The 14,850-nt window shown below is 41.8% G+C and overlaps 1 protein-coding gene across 3 annotated transcripts in view; it reads left to right on the top strand.

The window, feature by feature from the left end:
* The window catches only part of KDM4C (lysine demethylase 4C), a 381,686-nt gene extending 371,920 nt beyond the window's left edge, over positions 1 to 9,766 (top strand). For all 3 annotated transcript variants that reach the window (XM_045840410.1, XM_045840409.1, XM_045840411.1), the window contains 3 exons: positions 911 to 1,030; positions 4,161 to 4,253; positions 8,705 to 9,766. In XM_045840410.1, the coding sequence (XP_045696366.1) occupies positions 911 to 1,030; positions 4,161 to 4,253; positions 8,705 to 8,881 (390 nt within the window). In that variant the 3' untranslated portion in view covers positions 8,882 to 9,766. The remainder of the gene's footprint in view (positions 1 to 910; positions 1,031 to 4,160; positions 4,254 to 8,704) is intronic.
* Positions 9,767 to 14,850: the final 5,084 nt, after the last annotated feature.

The following is a 14,850-nucleotide window of genomic DNA, read 5'->3' as shown; positions in this document are numbered from 1 at the left end:
ATAACAATATACCTCCTCTACCTGACCCCGAAAAAAAAAAGGCACCTTCCAGGATGAAGTGCTAGGAGATTTGCTCTGAATTACTGCCTTCAGAAGAGGCAGTGTTGAGTAGAACACCTGACGTGAGAAGACTGGGTATGGCTGTCACCACCAAGTGGGCTAGTCACTCAATGGGAGATGCTGGCAGAAGAACACCTGTTGGGGGAGGTCCAGAGCTCTTCTGAAGAGGCCTGCCGCACAGGACAGTGCCCCAGCCTCGCTTGCCATGCTACAGACACTTCCTGTGTTCCCTTTTCTTTGCTCCTTCCTCAGGGACTACCAGCTGCTGTCTCACTCTGCTTCTTCTCCCACCCCATTTCGATCTGGGTGTCCTCAGCTCTTGTTCTTCTATTCAGCTTCACTCCTCCAGTGGTCACCGTAACTTACAGGAGCTTCCTCAGAGGCTCAGGTTCCTTGTCAGTAAAATGGAGGGTAATTGATAACCTCTGCCTACTTCATACAGTGATTATGAGGCTCAAATGAAATGTATGTTAAAGCATTTTGTTAACTGCAAAATGCTACATAAATGTCATGTGTTATAAATCATTAGCTGGTCTATTCCTCAGCTAAAGCATTTTTATGTATATGTTACTCACCCTCTGAACAATTCTTTGTCAAGTAGCAAATGTAAATGCTGCTGTTTTTTTCTGCATGGATTATGGTGGTTCTTTTGCAACTTTATGATGTAGGCTGAATCTTTAAGTACTCCTTTGGCTCATATTGCTTCCCCTGAACACCCATGCAAGATCATAATCCATAAAACACAGAGGCAATAACTCCTTTTAATTGTCAGGAGTTCATCATTTGCTAAGTTCTAACTGCAGTCACTTAGACACTTGTCTTGAAAAGCCTGTCTCTGTGTATTCCATAGAGCCGAGACTGTGTGAAACTGGGCCCTCCTGCCGAAGGAGAAGTCATCCAAGTCAAGTGGCCTGATGGCAAACTCTATGGGGCAAAATATCTCGGATTGAATGTGGCCCACATGTACCAGGTGAGTGTTGCCCGGTGTCCGATGCTTGATGAGATGGACAGGAGGAGCCAGAGGGCAGAGAGTATATCCAGTGTGCTACTGAGCAATAAGTGATATCAATATGGGGTACCTCTTAATTTGTAAAGGAGGCAACGATTGATGTCTGATGACCCAGGTATTAGAGTTTGTTACCATGTCTGACACTGGAAAACCCTAATGACATTTGGTGAATGGTAAGGACAGTTGTTAGGCTGCAAAAATAAGCAACTGGATGCAAGGCTACTTCCTCTGTTTTCATCGTATAGGGAGAGACTAATTTATCTCACCATGAGCCAAGGTGATGGTGTCTGTACATGAGCCACTAGCCCCTGAATTTGTGGCATTGCCTGAGAGACATGGCCCCCATTGGGCATCTCAGCAAACCTAAACCAATGGTGCAGATGTGGCCAGTTATACACCCAAACTTAAAGGGGTGCTGTTTGATGAAAATACAGCTACCAGTTGCATATTCTGCTCACGAGAGGACTCTACATTTTATTGAAGAGTATACAAATAAAAAAAATGAATTTCATCCCTATCAAAAATGAGAATGGCATAAGCTTTAACGAGAAGACAATATGGATAGCACATGTACATTTATATTCCTTTACAAAGACTTTAATGGAGGACATATTTATTAAAATCAATATTCTGTAGTATTTTCAGTAACACAATGACAGAAATCAACATTTTCAGGCTAAGTAGTATAGTGAAACAGGAAGATTGAAGCAAAAGGAGAAAAAGCAAGAAGGTTCAGGCCTGTTTAGCTAAAAAAATTTTGAAAATAAGACTGCCAATTTCAGCAGAAAAGTTGTTCAAAGGCCAGTGAGGGACAAGGACTTAAATGGAAGAATACATTGTAAGACACTGCATCAGGAGCTGGAGCACAGTGAAATTAAAAGTGTTCAGAGAAGTTGGAAAACTTAGAGGAAAACATTTTGTAAAGTCTAGAAAAACCTGAAAAGAGTGGGGAGAGGAATGAATATAGTGTGTGTGTGTGTGTAGGCAATTTTTCCTTTGGTGTTGGTGGCAATTTTAAGTTGCAGGTTTGGGTCATTTATAATAGGGTGTGTATTGGAGCTTCTTTACATCAGAATGTCCAAAAGTAGACAAAAATCAGAAGATAGGTTGACAATACGGGAGACTCCTAGAAAAGAAGCATTATTACATCATTCAGAAGAAAGTAATTGCATTTAATTAAACAATAAGTGCAAAAAAGCATCTCACATGTGGCAAAGCTATTTGCTACATGGAAAGTATAATAATATGAACATGTTGAAATTCAGTCTAATTAGTAATCAGTGTGTTAGCTTCAGTTGAATTTATGATGGACTGTCAACATAGAACCATGAGCATATTTATAGACATAATGAAAAAGTTAAGACTAATATTAAAATTGTCTCTCAAGTACAAGCAGTTTAAAATTCCTCATTAAACCGGTGGCCTTTTGAGATTATTTTGTGTTTTGTGTCTAATTATTCAACCTTGCCATTGAGTAGGCAAAGACATTTATAAAAATAGACATAACTAAAATACCTACTGCACAGTGATAAAAATCCTAAGCATGTGTGTTTTTGGACCCTTATAGTAGCACTAGGTGTCTTTTACTCTTATTTTACAAATGAGGGCAAAAAGGATCATTGAATTTAATAGTTTGTTTAAGGGCACACATCTAGTAAAGGGAAAGGCCAGAATTTGCTCTCAGTTCTGTCCCAACTACAGTTAACAACCCTCCCAGATTGCTAGGGACAATCCCTGATTTTAGCCCCGAGTCCTGCATCCAGGAGACCCTTCAGTCCTGGGCAAACCAGGACAGTTGGTCACCATAGCATACTTCCCTGTTTGTTTTATAATTACCCTTTTCTCTTGTAGATTTTTCAAATAATCTAAAACCAAGAACGGTAGGCACAGGTGGTTCTAGCTATGTTATCAGATTGTGTAAGTGAGATGACACCTTGGCCTAATTAAATATTACAGAAACCATTCTGCTAAAACAAGGCCAGAAGAAAAGCATTCTCTCCTCAGCCTTCTGAGTGTAACAGGGAGAGCTGGCCTGCGACTGAGACCTGATTCCACCCTGCTGTTTCAGCTCAGTCAGATGTGAGTGGGGCATGGATGATAAGTAACTATGTATTTTATTATAATAATAGTTTTTAAACTCCATCATATTTTTATTAACACAGCTCAGCTCCATGGTTTAACTTAACCTTTTAACTACAAGTACTAGCATGCTCTTATTTCTTAAAAGTAAAGCATTCGGACAAACAGACAAGTTAGGGACTTCAAAGATATTCTGAGTGGTTCAGAGTTAGAGCATGTTCGGAATTCTACCGTTTGCATCCCTTTTGTCGTTTTCCCCTGAAAGAGTACACTTGGGGTTAAACCTGAACCAAGAACAATCCCTTCGTGATGAATTTCCCCTGGATGCCCTACATTTCTGTTAACCAGCATCACACCCTTTTCTCTGAAAATTCCTAAAATGTTGGAAAAAATTGATTCTGAAATTATTGCTTCCATTTGATTAGCTTACAAAGTTTTTAAGCATTTTCATTTGAGGTGGTATTTTTGCACATTAGTGGTTTAATTGTTATGTGGGTGAGATGTGAGATTTTCCTGGTCGTTTGGTTGAATTTGACAAATGTGAGTGCTGAACATTAAAGCTCTGTAAGAACTTGCGATATTATTTTATCTGAGAGGATTGTTATGTCATCATTTCTTTCTCATAGAGAAACAGCTCTCCCTCTTATATCGTCAGAACCTCATAAAGGAACATCCGGTACTGTTAGGCTTAGCCTGTCTTAGATTGGCCACATCTCAGGTTTTGAGAAATCCCTTGAGCAGCAGCTACTTTTCTTTTTGCTTTGGGGGGTAAAGTGTCCATATCACATATTCCAAGACAGTCATTTTCAAGAATTTCAGCTTGTTTGAAAACATAGTTTGTTCTTATTTTGATAAGGGGAAGACCCTTTCTTCCTTCCTTGGCTGTTGGCTGATTCCCTTGTTTGTTCTGCTTCACCGTTTTTTTCTTTTTTTATGTCACTAATTGGAACACTGAAAAAAGTGGTCAGTGTTTGTTTTTTCATATATTTCATGATGTTTTATTTTTCATAAGGTTGAATTTGAAGATGGATCCCAGATAGCAATGAAGAGAGAGGACATCTACACTTTAGATGAAGAGTTACCCAAGAGAGTGAAAGCTCGTTTCGTAAGTGCTGGCACAAGCCACTCAGGGATCTGCCCTGTGGTTCCCTAATCCTCTCCCAGCGGGAAACGTGCTTAGGCCTCCGGGTTGATTTTGAAGAAAGTCATTGCAACTTTTCCCTTATTGAAACCTATTGAATGTAAACCTCAAATTTTACCCAAATCAGGGAAACCAGTGTTGGTTCCTTATTTTTTTTCTAATGATGCTTCTTTGTGTTAACATTTAATGGCATACACGGTAGTTGTTGAAGGTGTGCTCTATCCATGTAAGGCACTGTGAGCATACAGAGATACCAGCAAGGCATTTATGGTCTTGTTAGTAGAAGCAACAGTAAAAGAAAGCTTTCGGTAGTAGATTACAGGGGACTCACTCAGCATAAGTGACTGTCTACTTTCCTGTAGCCTTATCATATATTGATTAACTTCTCTGCCTTCTGTTTTACATGTAACAAAGACCTAAAAACCTCAATAACTTGTCTGTCAGAAGTTTGTTAATGTTTATGTCAGTTCACAATTAAAATAAGCTCTCACTTTTATAACAAAAGAAATAAAGAAAGCCCAAATGCTAGTTGTGTGAATAATGCTAAAGCAGTGCAGTAAAAAAAAGAAAGTGCTATTGGTTTCAAGCCCAGCACATACCATTAAAAGACAAATAAACATGGAAAAATAATAAAAACTGAAGTCGTTAAAAAATATAATTCACAAAACTTAGTTTTCATATTGTATCATAAAATATTTAGTGGACCCTGAAATGAAGTCAGGTTTACTCATTTAGAATTTCATTCTGCTGCATCTGCAAAATGATAAATACTGAGCAGGGAAATTTTAATGAATGGGATTTTTCTGACTGAAATGAAAATTCTTTTCTGAATAAGTAACACCCTTAGTTTTAGTTAGTTGCTTCTACTAACAAGATTGTGCATGCTTATGATATACTTTTCTGCAGTGATAGAGTTACTGTAGATTGATTTGGAAAAAACCATGGGTTTTCTTAAATGTCCAGTTGTATATTTAGTTCCTTTTCCATCAGGTGGGATCCTGAGACTAGGCAGTTGCATCACATGTGAACTGACTTTCCTTTTAGCTGCATCCCCAACAGGAAGTTACTTCAAAGTGAAATAGCCAAGAGAAGAGTGATAGTAACCATAGTGACACCCACCCAGAGGGCACATAGGAGACCACATGCCTGACAATAGATTAACCACTAGATGACAAACTGCAGAGAAAGAAAAAAATCAGATACTTTTATTGTAAAGACATCAGCTAAATCTTAACAAACCTAAAAAACTGAGTAACTTGTCAGTGTTCTAGGTCTTAAAATCTGTTGAGAACAACTTTTCATTTGAAGATGCTGGAGATAGCTGCCTCTCATTCTGTGCTCCTGTCTTCCATGGTTTCCTCCTCCTCTCCCTTCTCCTCTTTCTTTTTTTTTTTTAATAAAAAAAACCCTTTTTTTAAAATTGTCCAGAGATTTTGAGGATGGGAAATGGAGTAGGGATCCCTCTGGAAGTCTGTCAGGTCTTTGACTTTCTAATCCATGTACCATTAACCATCTACGAGCCTGGCCTGGTGGATTTCACATACTATTACTTAATCATTGTTAAAAGAAATCTTTCTGCTTTCTCCTGTGAGATCACAATCTCTTTGTTCCACATTAGACTTTTCTCCAATATCAGGATACTCTGTCATGTAGCTTTATTTGAACTCAGCTCCTGCGTTTTCTAAGGTCCATTTCTCTGAATGTTTACACCAAATCCAACCTTCCTTCTTTAAATTTCTAGAGGAAAAAAATGTTAATTAAGAAAAGATAGTGAAAAATACATTATATATATATAGTCTGAATGTAACCTGTTATGAAACAGTTGACCCTAGTAGAAAATTTCTTCAGAAACAAAGGTTCGAGGTTGCTAAATGCAGCTTATCCCCTCTGCTTTTACTGAGTCAAAGACTTGGGCGCTCCCGTTGTGGCAGACCGGCTTTTCCTTCAGGTTGGCGTGTAACGCTCTGGCTTGTGGTTAGTCTGTCTATGACTGCTCTTTTTTTTTTCCAGTTGGCAAAACAAAACTAATTGGAAAACTCATTGATGGAAGATATTTATAGCTAGAGAAATCTCTCTTGTGTGTTTTAAGCAGGGGTGAGTTAGCAGCCCTCGCTGGGAGGCCCCCATGTTTTAATGACTGTGCTCACCCAGACACACGCTGACTTGGAGAGAAATTTTTCAAAAGAGTCAGCAGTCCACCTCGGTGATTGTGCTGGGTTCTATGCCACTAACTTCAGAAACAGCCCCATTACTTTTTATTGTCTCACAGAATAACCATAGCAACGGTGCATAATTAACTACAGAGAAGAAGAGCTACTGGTAAATTGGTTTTATTATTGTGTCTGAGGGGCTGAGTTGTCTCTTCCACACTGTGGCAACACCTTCATGGATGTTTTATTTTCTCCTGTGATAACTTTAGCATTTACAAGAGGGAAAGGTCATTCAAAGGAAGTACTTCGCCAAGAATAAATGAAACAAAAACTGTTTTCTCCCAGTGGCAGAGGGTGCCCACCAACCCGCAGTCTTCCCTGGTGAAACCAGGTCGTATCTGGGGGAGCCCTGGAGGCAGCCTGTTCACCTGGATAATCGTCTCTAGCTGGCAGGGAACATGCCCAGTTGTGTACTTGGGTCCACTTTTTAGTTTTCAAGTCTCTTTGCAACTATTGCATTGTTTACCTCTTCTTCACGACTGACTATGTGTTTTCAAGCCCTGAAAGTTAGACTGTGTTGCCTCTGTCACCAACCAGGGGAGTCAGCCTCAGTGACACAGTAAGATGCACTACACGTTGGAGTTATTGTGGACTTCGCCTGAGCGTAACAGAAAAAGCCAACATGCCTTCCCCCAGCTAACACTTACTGAACAGTGACCGAGGGCTGAGCACATTGCCTGATGTTGAGAACATGTAAAGTCTGGTACTCAGTCCTTCATCACCTCACCCTCACCGTGGTGAGTGGGTTAGGAAACCCCTGATGGGGAGAAACTTACTTGTCCCTCATCCCTGCCATTGTCCTCCTTCCACCACATTAACATGTAAAGTGTTATAGAAGCCCAAAAGAAGGGCCCTCAAATTTGCCTGTGGCAGAGAAGATGGAATATCTCCCATGCAGAGGAGACAGTGCATCTAAAGATAGAAATGCACAAGAGAGCCAGTAGTGTGGCAGGGACCTGCAAACCAGTCAGTCTGACTGGACCATGGGGCAGGATTCTGCTAGGTTATGAAGGACCCGCCTAGGGAGGTGGGATGTTATCTTGAAGGCAGTGGGGCTATTGAAATATTATAAGGTTGGGTGTTATTTAGTCAGAAAGTTTATAGAAAATGGTCATCTCCTGGTTCTACAGAAAATAGCTGGTGTGTGTGTGTGTGGTGGATGGGGGGTGGGTGTAGCATTTGTTTCAATGCTTTAGAAGAGGAAGTGTGAGGACCTGCACCACAGGGTCAGTAGAGTTAAAGAATAAAGGATGGAGGGCTTCATGTAGGAGGGGGGTCCTTGATAGGCTGGGGGCAGGGGGGAGTTTACAGTGACTTTTAGGTTTCTGATCAGTGTAGCTAGATGGATGGGAAGAGTTGTGCCATTTATGAAATATAGTCAGGACAGCAATGGAGAAGGAAAAACTTGAGTTCAATTTAGTACAGGTTGATTTGAAGTGCCTCTAAAATAAGAACTCCGAGATGCCTACTAGGCCATTGGATATGTGGGCTTGAGCACAGGAGGAGGTCTGGACTGCAGTGACAGGTGTCAGCATCACAGGAATAGATGCAGGAATTGAAGCTGTAAATAGTGGGTGCAAAGACTCCGGGTACATATGTGGAAAGAAGGCCACATGCAAAATCCCGGGAACATTAGAGGTGAGCAAATAGTTAAAAGGGGGAACCCCTGAGACATCCACAGTGAACAACCAGAGGAGGTGGAGATACAGGAGGAGGGGCTTATGACAGGAAAGTGTTGAGCAATAATTGGGTGACAGAAGAGGCAGATAGTTTTAGGATAGAAAAGTGTCATAGGAACTAGGAAATGAGCAAGGACAGTTTCAGGGAGGTTGTCAGGGCAGGGGCCCAGAGTAAGTAGGAATAGGAGTGAGTTAGAGATGACTGTTGACAGATTCCTCAAAAATCTATGTGGGCAGGAGCCAGAGGGAAGACAGAGAGTGAGGGAGATTTAAATGGGAAGACTTCAGTCCTGCTTGTATTGGGGAAAGTCCCTGGGGTTGGAGATCTTGAAGAAAGAGGCTCTAGATGGAGGCAGGAGACTGGAGTGGGCAGGAAGGTTCCAGAGCCACCTGTGTGGGGCCCTTCCATCCTGGGCTGGTGACCTGTCTCTGGCACCCCATCTCCTGCTGTCTGGACCAGATCTTTGTACATTCTTGTCATGTCAAATGCCATGCCCTTCTGCAGTGTAACGCTGGCTAATTTTAGTCCACAGCCTCTGATATGCGGTTTGAAGACACATTTTATGGAACAGACATAATCCAAGGGGAGAAAAAGAGACAAAGAATGCTGAGCTCCAGATTTAAGAATGAATACGTGGATGACCCCGTGTACCGCACTTTTTTGAAGAGCTCTTTCCAGAAGAAGTGCCAGAAGAGACAGTAGTCTGTGTGTGCTGCTGCAGGACCCAGAGCAGCTTGGGCCAGAGAGGAAAGGCGAGGGGACAGCCATGGGCTGTGCTGTGTGATCCCGCAGTGGGTGACAGAGTGGCTCTGACTGGAAAACTAGGCTTCCCGGGGTGTGGTAACCCAAACCACAAAATACACACGGTATTCATTGGGTACAACAACCTGGAGTCATCCCCTGCTCTTGCTTTCACTTGCGAGCCATTGTCTTTTATGATCCCAAAGGATTTTTCTAAGTGAGAGGAAATAATAGTGAATCACCCACCAAAAAAGCCACTGCCAGAGGAGATGGGTCACCAAGTGTGGCTTAGGCCCCTAGTCAGGGAACTCCCCTCCCGGCCCAGTGGTGGGATCCTCAACACCCAGGTGGGAGGGTGATAACTTATATATTTTCCACAGTCAGGGAAGGACTCTCACTTATTTGTTTCAAATAGCATTTTTTATAAAACATTTTTAAAGCGCAGTGGCATGTATGGTAATGAGATTTACCCGTGTGCTATCTCTATTTCCCTTGTACAGAACTTTTGCATTTTTTTATATCCCTATTGTTTTCGACTGTGTCTGATGAAAACTAAGTTGCTGGCCTTTGTGAAATTTTTGGCTCTTGAGAAAGAATTCTTATGAACTGTATGGGAATTTTATATATTTAAAGAGGGAAATCTGGGGCTGTTATTTTTAAACACTTTTTTTCATAATACATATTCTGAGTAGATATTTATAAAATGTTTCTTTCATTATGTGTTTGTAAAATTAGAGTTTAAATAAATATGCTTTGATGCATAATTTTGAATTAATATGATTTTTCCTTTTTAAAACAGCCTGAAAATGTACTAGTGTTTAAAAATAAAGATTTCCATTTTCTCCAGTTCTGTCTTCTGACTTGCTTATTCATCTTGGTTTCAACCAATAGAAAGACAAGTTTTATTTGGGAGCTGGCCATCAAGAGATGCTGGCACACAGGTTTGTCAGACCCTCCTCTTCCCATGGACTTTTGTAAATCACTGTGGACAGAGGTCCGAACATTTATGGCATATCGTTGGGATAAAGGCTTTGCTGCCTGCCTGCAGTGCCAGTGGGAGTGCTTTCCTCAGCTCCTTCATCTAGGCTGGAAGAAATCTGAGCTCCTGGAGTCTGCAGCTCTTTTCCTCCCTGGTTTCTAGGTCCTCAGTTACCATTAGAAGAGACTGTATGGATCCTCCCACCCCTCCGCCCACTTTATGGAGGATGAGTCGGGAATAGGCAGGCCAGGGATAGCCCAAGGTCACACAGTCCCCAGCAATGCTTCAGTGAACTGTGGCCACAGGGATGCTGTGCAACAGCTGCAAAATCTGTGGCCTGTGCAAGAAGCACTTCTTTCGCTTAGGAGTCTGTAGATTGGTGGATCCAGGCTGGGCTTGGCTGGCAGCTCTGCTGAGCTCAGCTTCGGTGACCTCACATACGTGCTCCACATGTCTCCTGTCAGCCCACTGGACCCCCTGGGTCACTCAGGTAAGGTCTTCTCAGGTCAATGGCAGAGGTGGAAAGCAAGTGAGCCCAGCTGAGTGAGCACATTTCAGTCCTGCCTGTGATGTTGGTTAACATCTCGTGGGCCAAATTCCACAGCCAGGGATTGGAGGGCATTTCAGAGTTTTGTGGCAAAGAGTGTTCATGTATTGGGTTACAGGGCAGAGAGTAAAGAGCCGAAACATTAATCACAGAGCCACAGTTAAATCTCAGTTCTCTGGACCAAGTACTGGCTGAGCGCTGAATTTCCAGTGCCTCATGGCTGAACTCTGAGCTGGGGAAGAGCCCACCAGCCTTATTTTTACAGACTGAGCACTTCACATTCTCTACTAGTATAGTCATATATTTTATCAGGTAATCAAGCTTGCATTTTCTATCTCTGGGTTTTGAATAGAACTGACCTGCTGTCTCTTTGATATGCCAGGAAAGTAGATCTGTGTAAGGCATTAGGAGAAATTAATCTAAATAGGATCATTCGTTTTGTACATGTTGGCCTGTCAGCGAGATTGCTGATTGGCTGCCACAGGCAGAGACTGTGCAGAGTCCTGTGTGATTTCAAATACAGCTGTTTTTTGTGGTCTCACTTAACTAATGTTCACATAACCAAGTACAGCTGTGTATGCTCTTTAATAGTGCCGGCCACAAATGCACCCCGGCTCTTGAGAGAGACACCTTTATTTCACTGCAGAATGTCATTATTAGTTCCATAACCAGACAGACTGTTAAAGCTTTTTCACTTACTGTCTGACACCTCAATTGTAATTTTTATTTCTTTGCATTACACTAACTGCATTTTTAGTGTGTATGTTTAGTGTGAAATCAGTTGAAGTCCTTCTAGTATTAAACAAAATTTTGCTAGTTATAATTCTAGTGTAATTTGAAATACAAGCCCTTTGTCTGGAGTTTAGAGGATTAGTAAAAACTGCTTGACATATTCTACAACATTTTAGTTCTTTTATGTATGTTTGAAATGAGAACAATATGATCCTTACCAGTTTGCTTTTATTAAGGTATTTTTGTTTAGTTCATCTACAGAGAAATTGAGAAGCATCCATACTAAATGATCACATGAGTTCTCAGAGTGCATTATAAATCGCTACTGGGTAATAGTGTATGAAAACATGAGGACTCCGAATGTAAAAACATGTCCAAGTAAAGGGGTCCGCCTCTTCTCCCCACGCCCGTCCAAAGTGGAACAAGGACAAAGTGGACTTGTTGCTGCAAATGACCTGGGGGCCTTGGAGGAATCATATGGGAGCAGTATATGCTGCACAATAACATTATACTTTATTTTTGCCCATTATTAAAAAGTATTGGAAGTGAAACAATCTTCATTTCAGATATTAATCAGCCCCTTAAACTTGAAGCTAACTAGAGATCTTGAGACATTCCTATTACATGAAGTAGTTGGTTGGTTGTAAGACTCACTCCATTGTACTACAGACTTTCTGAGAATCCACATGGCAGTCTTTGGAAGTGTTATGCATTCTGTCGCCCAGCACATTGTAGAGACGTAGCACTGACGTGGGAGGCCTAGACTCTCCATCAAGTGGGCTGACAATTCAGAAGCCCCATGCTCCATCCCCAGAAGGTGCAGCTCTCCTTAGAAAATGAACTTCAAGAGAAGCTGATACTAATGATATATTGAGCATCTATCGTGTATACCCACCCTGGTAGGCTTCTTACTGGCATTTATCTTATTTAGGATCCCCAAGAAATTAGCAAAGTAAGTATCATTCCCCTCTTCCATGGACATGAACTCCCAGAGAGGTTAAATAAATTCTGAATTATTCAAAGTTCTCATTTCATAAAAGAAAAAGAGGATTCTAAACCTGAATCAAACAAAAGACACTGGATGGACCAGTCTGAAGCTAGAAAGCCAAGTTAGCACTAGAGATGTAAATAAGGAAGGCATCATCTTTATTAACAATACATGAAATTTGCCTTTTGGCAAAGGCAAAACTGTAGGGACAGGAAAGAGATCAGTGACCGCCTAGGGCTGGAGGTGGGAAGGGGATTGACCACAAAGTGGTATGTAGGAACTTCTTTGGGCAATGAAGATAGTGACCTTGGGGGAAGCATTTCAAGTGGTTTTAGGTGACAAATCTATTAACATTGAAATTTGTGGTTTTTTGGACACACATCCTCTCTTTTTTTTAAAGTATTTTTTCCTTTAATTTTCAGAAGTTTGATGATAGCGTGTTTTAGCTTTGACTTATTTGGGTTTATGTTGTTTGGAATTTGTTCAACTTCTTGGCCTTTCAACAGATTTGGGAGATTTTTTAGCCATTATTTCCTGGGATATTTTTCTACCCTCAAACTCTTTCTTCTCTCCTGGGACTACAATGACATAAAAGGTTCTTGATGATCTTTTAAGTCTGTTTTCTCTGTTCTGATTGGCTAAATTCTATTGACCTGCCCTCAAGTCCACTGATTCTGTGCTCTGTCATCTCCAAACTACTATTGAGCCCTTCAGTGAGATTTTCGTTTTGGTTATTGTATTGTTTAGTTCTGTGATTCCCATTTGGTTCTCTTTTACATCTTCTGTTTGTTTGCTGAAATGTTCTATCCTTTTCATTTGTTCCAAGAGTGTTCATAATGGTTCATTAAAGCATTTTTTTTTCTGATTGCCACTTTTAAAATCTTTGTCAGGTGATTCCAAGGTCTAACTCATCTTGGTATTGGTGTCTGTTGATTGTTTCTCTTTTAAGTTGTGATTTTCCTGTTTCTGGCATGATCAGTGATTGAGCTGTAACCTGGACTTCTGCAGTATTTTGTTCAGAAGACTGGATTCTATTGAAATCTTCCCTTTCAGCAGGCAGTCACCCCATTTTGGTTTAGTGCACAGGTCCGGGCCTACTTTGGTGGGCTGTGGTTCCAATGACAATTTAATTTTCAGCTCTCACAGTACTCCTCTGCTCTGCTTTCTCTGTGTACTACCCAGGAGCCGCTCTGCAAGCCTGGGTACTCGTCCACACTTCGGCGCAGTTCTCAGTTTTTGGTGAGTTAATGTGGGTCAGTTTCATGTGTGAGTCAGGCAGAAAATTCCTCTGCAGGTTTAGAGAATTCGTTTTTCGAGCACCGTGCTCTCCAAGATCCTCCCTCCAGTCTCTGCTTAGGAAGGTGAGAGATGCTGCCTCTCCATCTCCACTGGCAGCATGCCGGCAGGGAGAGAAAGGCCATCTGGGACTCCCAGTGACACCAAATCAAGGGGCAGGGGTGCAAATCCAGACGCCCCACTTGGTCTCCACCAAAACACCCCTGTGGGGGCAGGGATCCCCCAAGTGAGGGGCAGAAATCCCAACTCCCCACTTGGTATCTACAGAGACCATTCTTAGTGTGTGCAGGGTGTATTCATTCATGGGGGTAGTGTATTGACAAAAAGGGTTTTGTCCTGCTGTGCTGCTCCTTTCTGGCTCCTTTGACTGGAGACAGAAGGCTTTTCTTAGAGCTTTAGAACTCGTGTGTGTGTGCGTGCGTGTGTGTGTGTGTGTGTGTGTGTGTGTCTGTTGCTGGTGGTTCCACTTTGCAGACTTCTTTAGTTCCAAGTTTAGGATGTATGAGAGATGAAAAGAGAACTCACCCCTGTGTAGTTCCTATGCCCTGAAGTCCCTGGTTAGTCTGCCTACCTCTCAATATTTCACGGTCCTCTTATGATTGTTTGTTGTATTATGTCCAAGGTTTTTAATGATACAAAGCCAGGAGGAGCAGGGAGTCATGCCTGTCTTGTCCAGAAGAAGAAGTCCTCACTTTTTCTTTAATATGAGAGAAAATAGTTTATTGCTAAGAGCAAGGGACTACTTTAAAGTGGGATATTGAGGATTTAAAGGGAATGATTGATGGAGGAGTTCTGAGGGAGGAAAGGGGATTGGGAGCAAATGTGGAATCGTTGGCTTCGCACAGGGACAAATAGGTTTCATCTGCAAAGACTGAATTCCTGGTTATAGGAGCGGAGATGGCAGGCTATAGACTTGTTTCAGGAAGGGGCTTCCCAGGTCTGTTGCCGTATGGAAGAGCGTGTGAAAGAACTGAAGGTGCTGGAGAGGGTATTTCTACTCATTAGTCTGTGTTGAATAAGGAAGATAGCTGATGTCACGAGAGGATTTCTTGGGAAAATACAGCGGGATCTAGGAAGTAGATGGCTGTAAAAGACTGACTAAGTCCCCCTCCCCCCCTTAAGATGCCCATAGCCTAACCCCCAGAATCTGTGAGTATGTTACCTTACGTGGCAAAAGGGACTTTGTAGTTGCTATTAATTGAATTAGGGGTCTTGAGATGGGAAGACCATCCTGGATGATCTGGATGGGCCCAACGTAATTACAAGGGTTGTCTTAAAAAGGAGGCAGGCGGGTCAGAGACAGAGAAGGAGATTGATGATGGAAGAAAGCAGTAACTGAAGTGATTTGCTCTGAAGATAGAGGCAGGGGCCAGAGGCCAAGGGGTGCA

The sequence above is a fragment of the Phyllostomus hastatus genome, unplaced genomic scaffold (assembly GCF_019186645.2).
Source record: "Phyllostomus hastatus isolate PE091 unplaced genomic scaffold, TTU_PhHast_1.1 phas_contig_34, whole genome shotgun sequence".
In the NCBI taxonomy this organism is placed as follows: Eukaryota; Metazoa; Chordata; class Mammalia; order Chiroptera; family Phyllostomidae; genus Phyllostomus; species Phyllostomus hastatus.
This window is presented reverse-complemented; position numbering and strand designations above follow the sequence as displayed.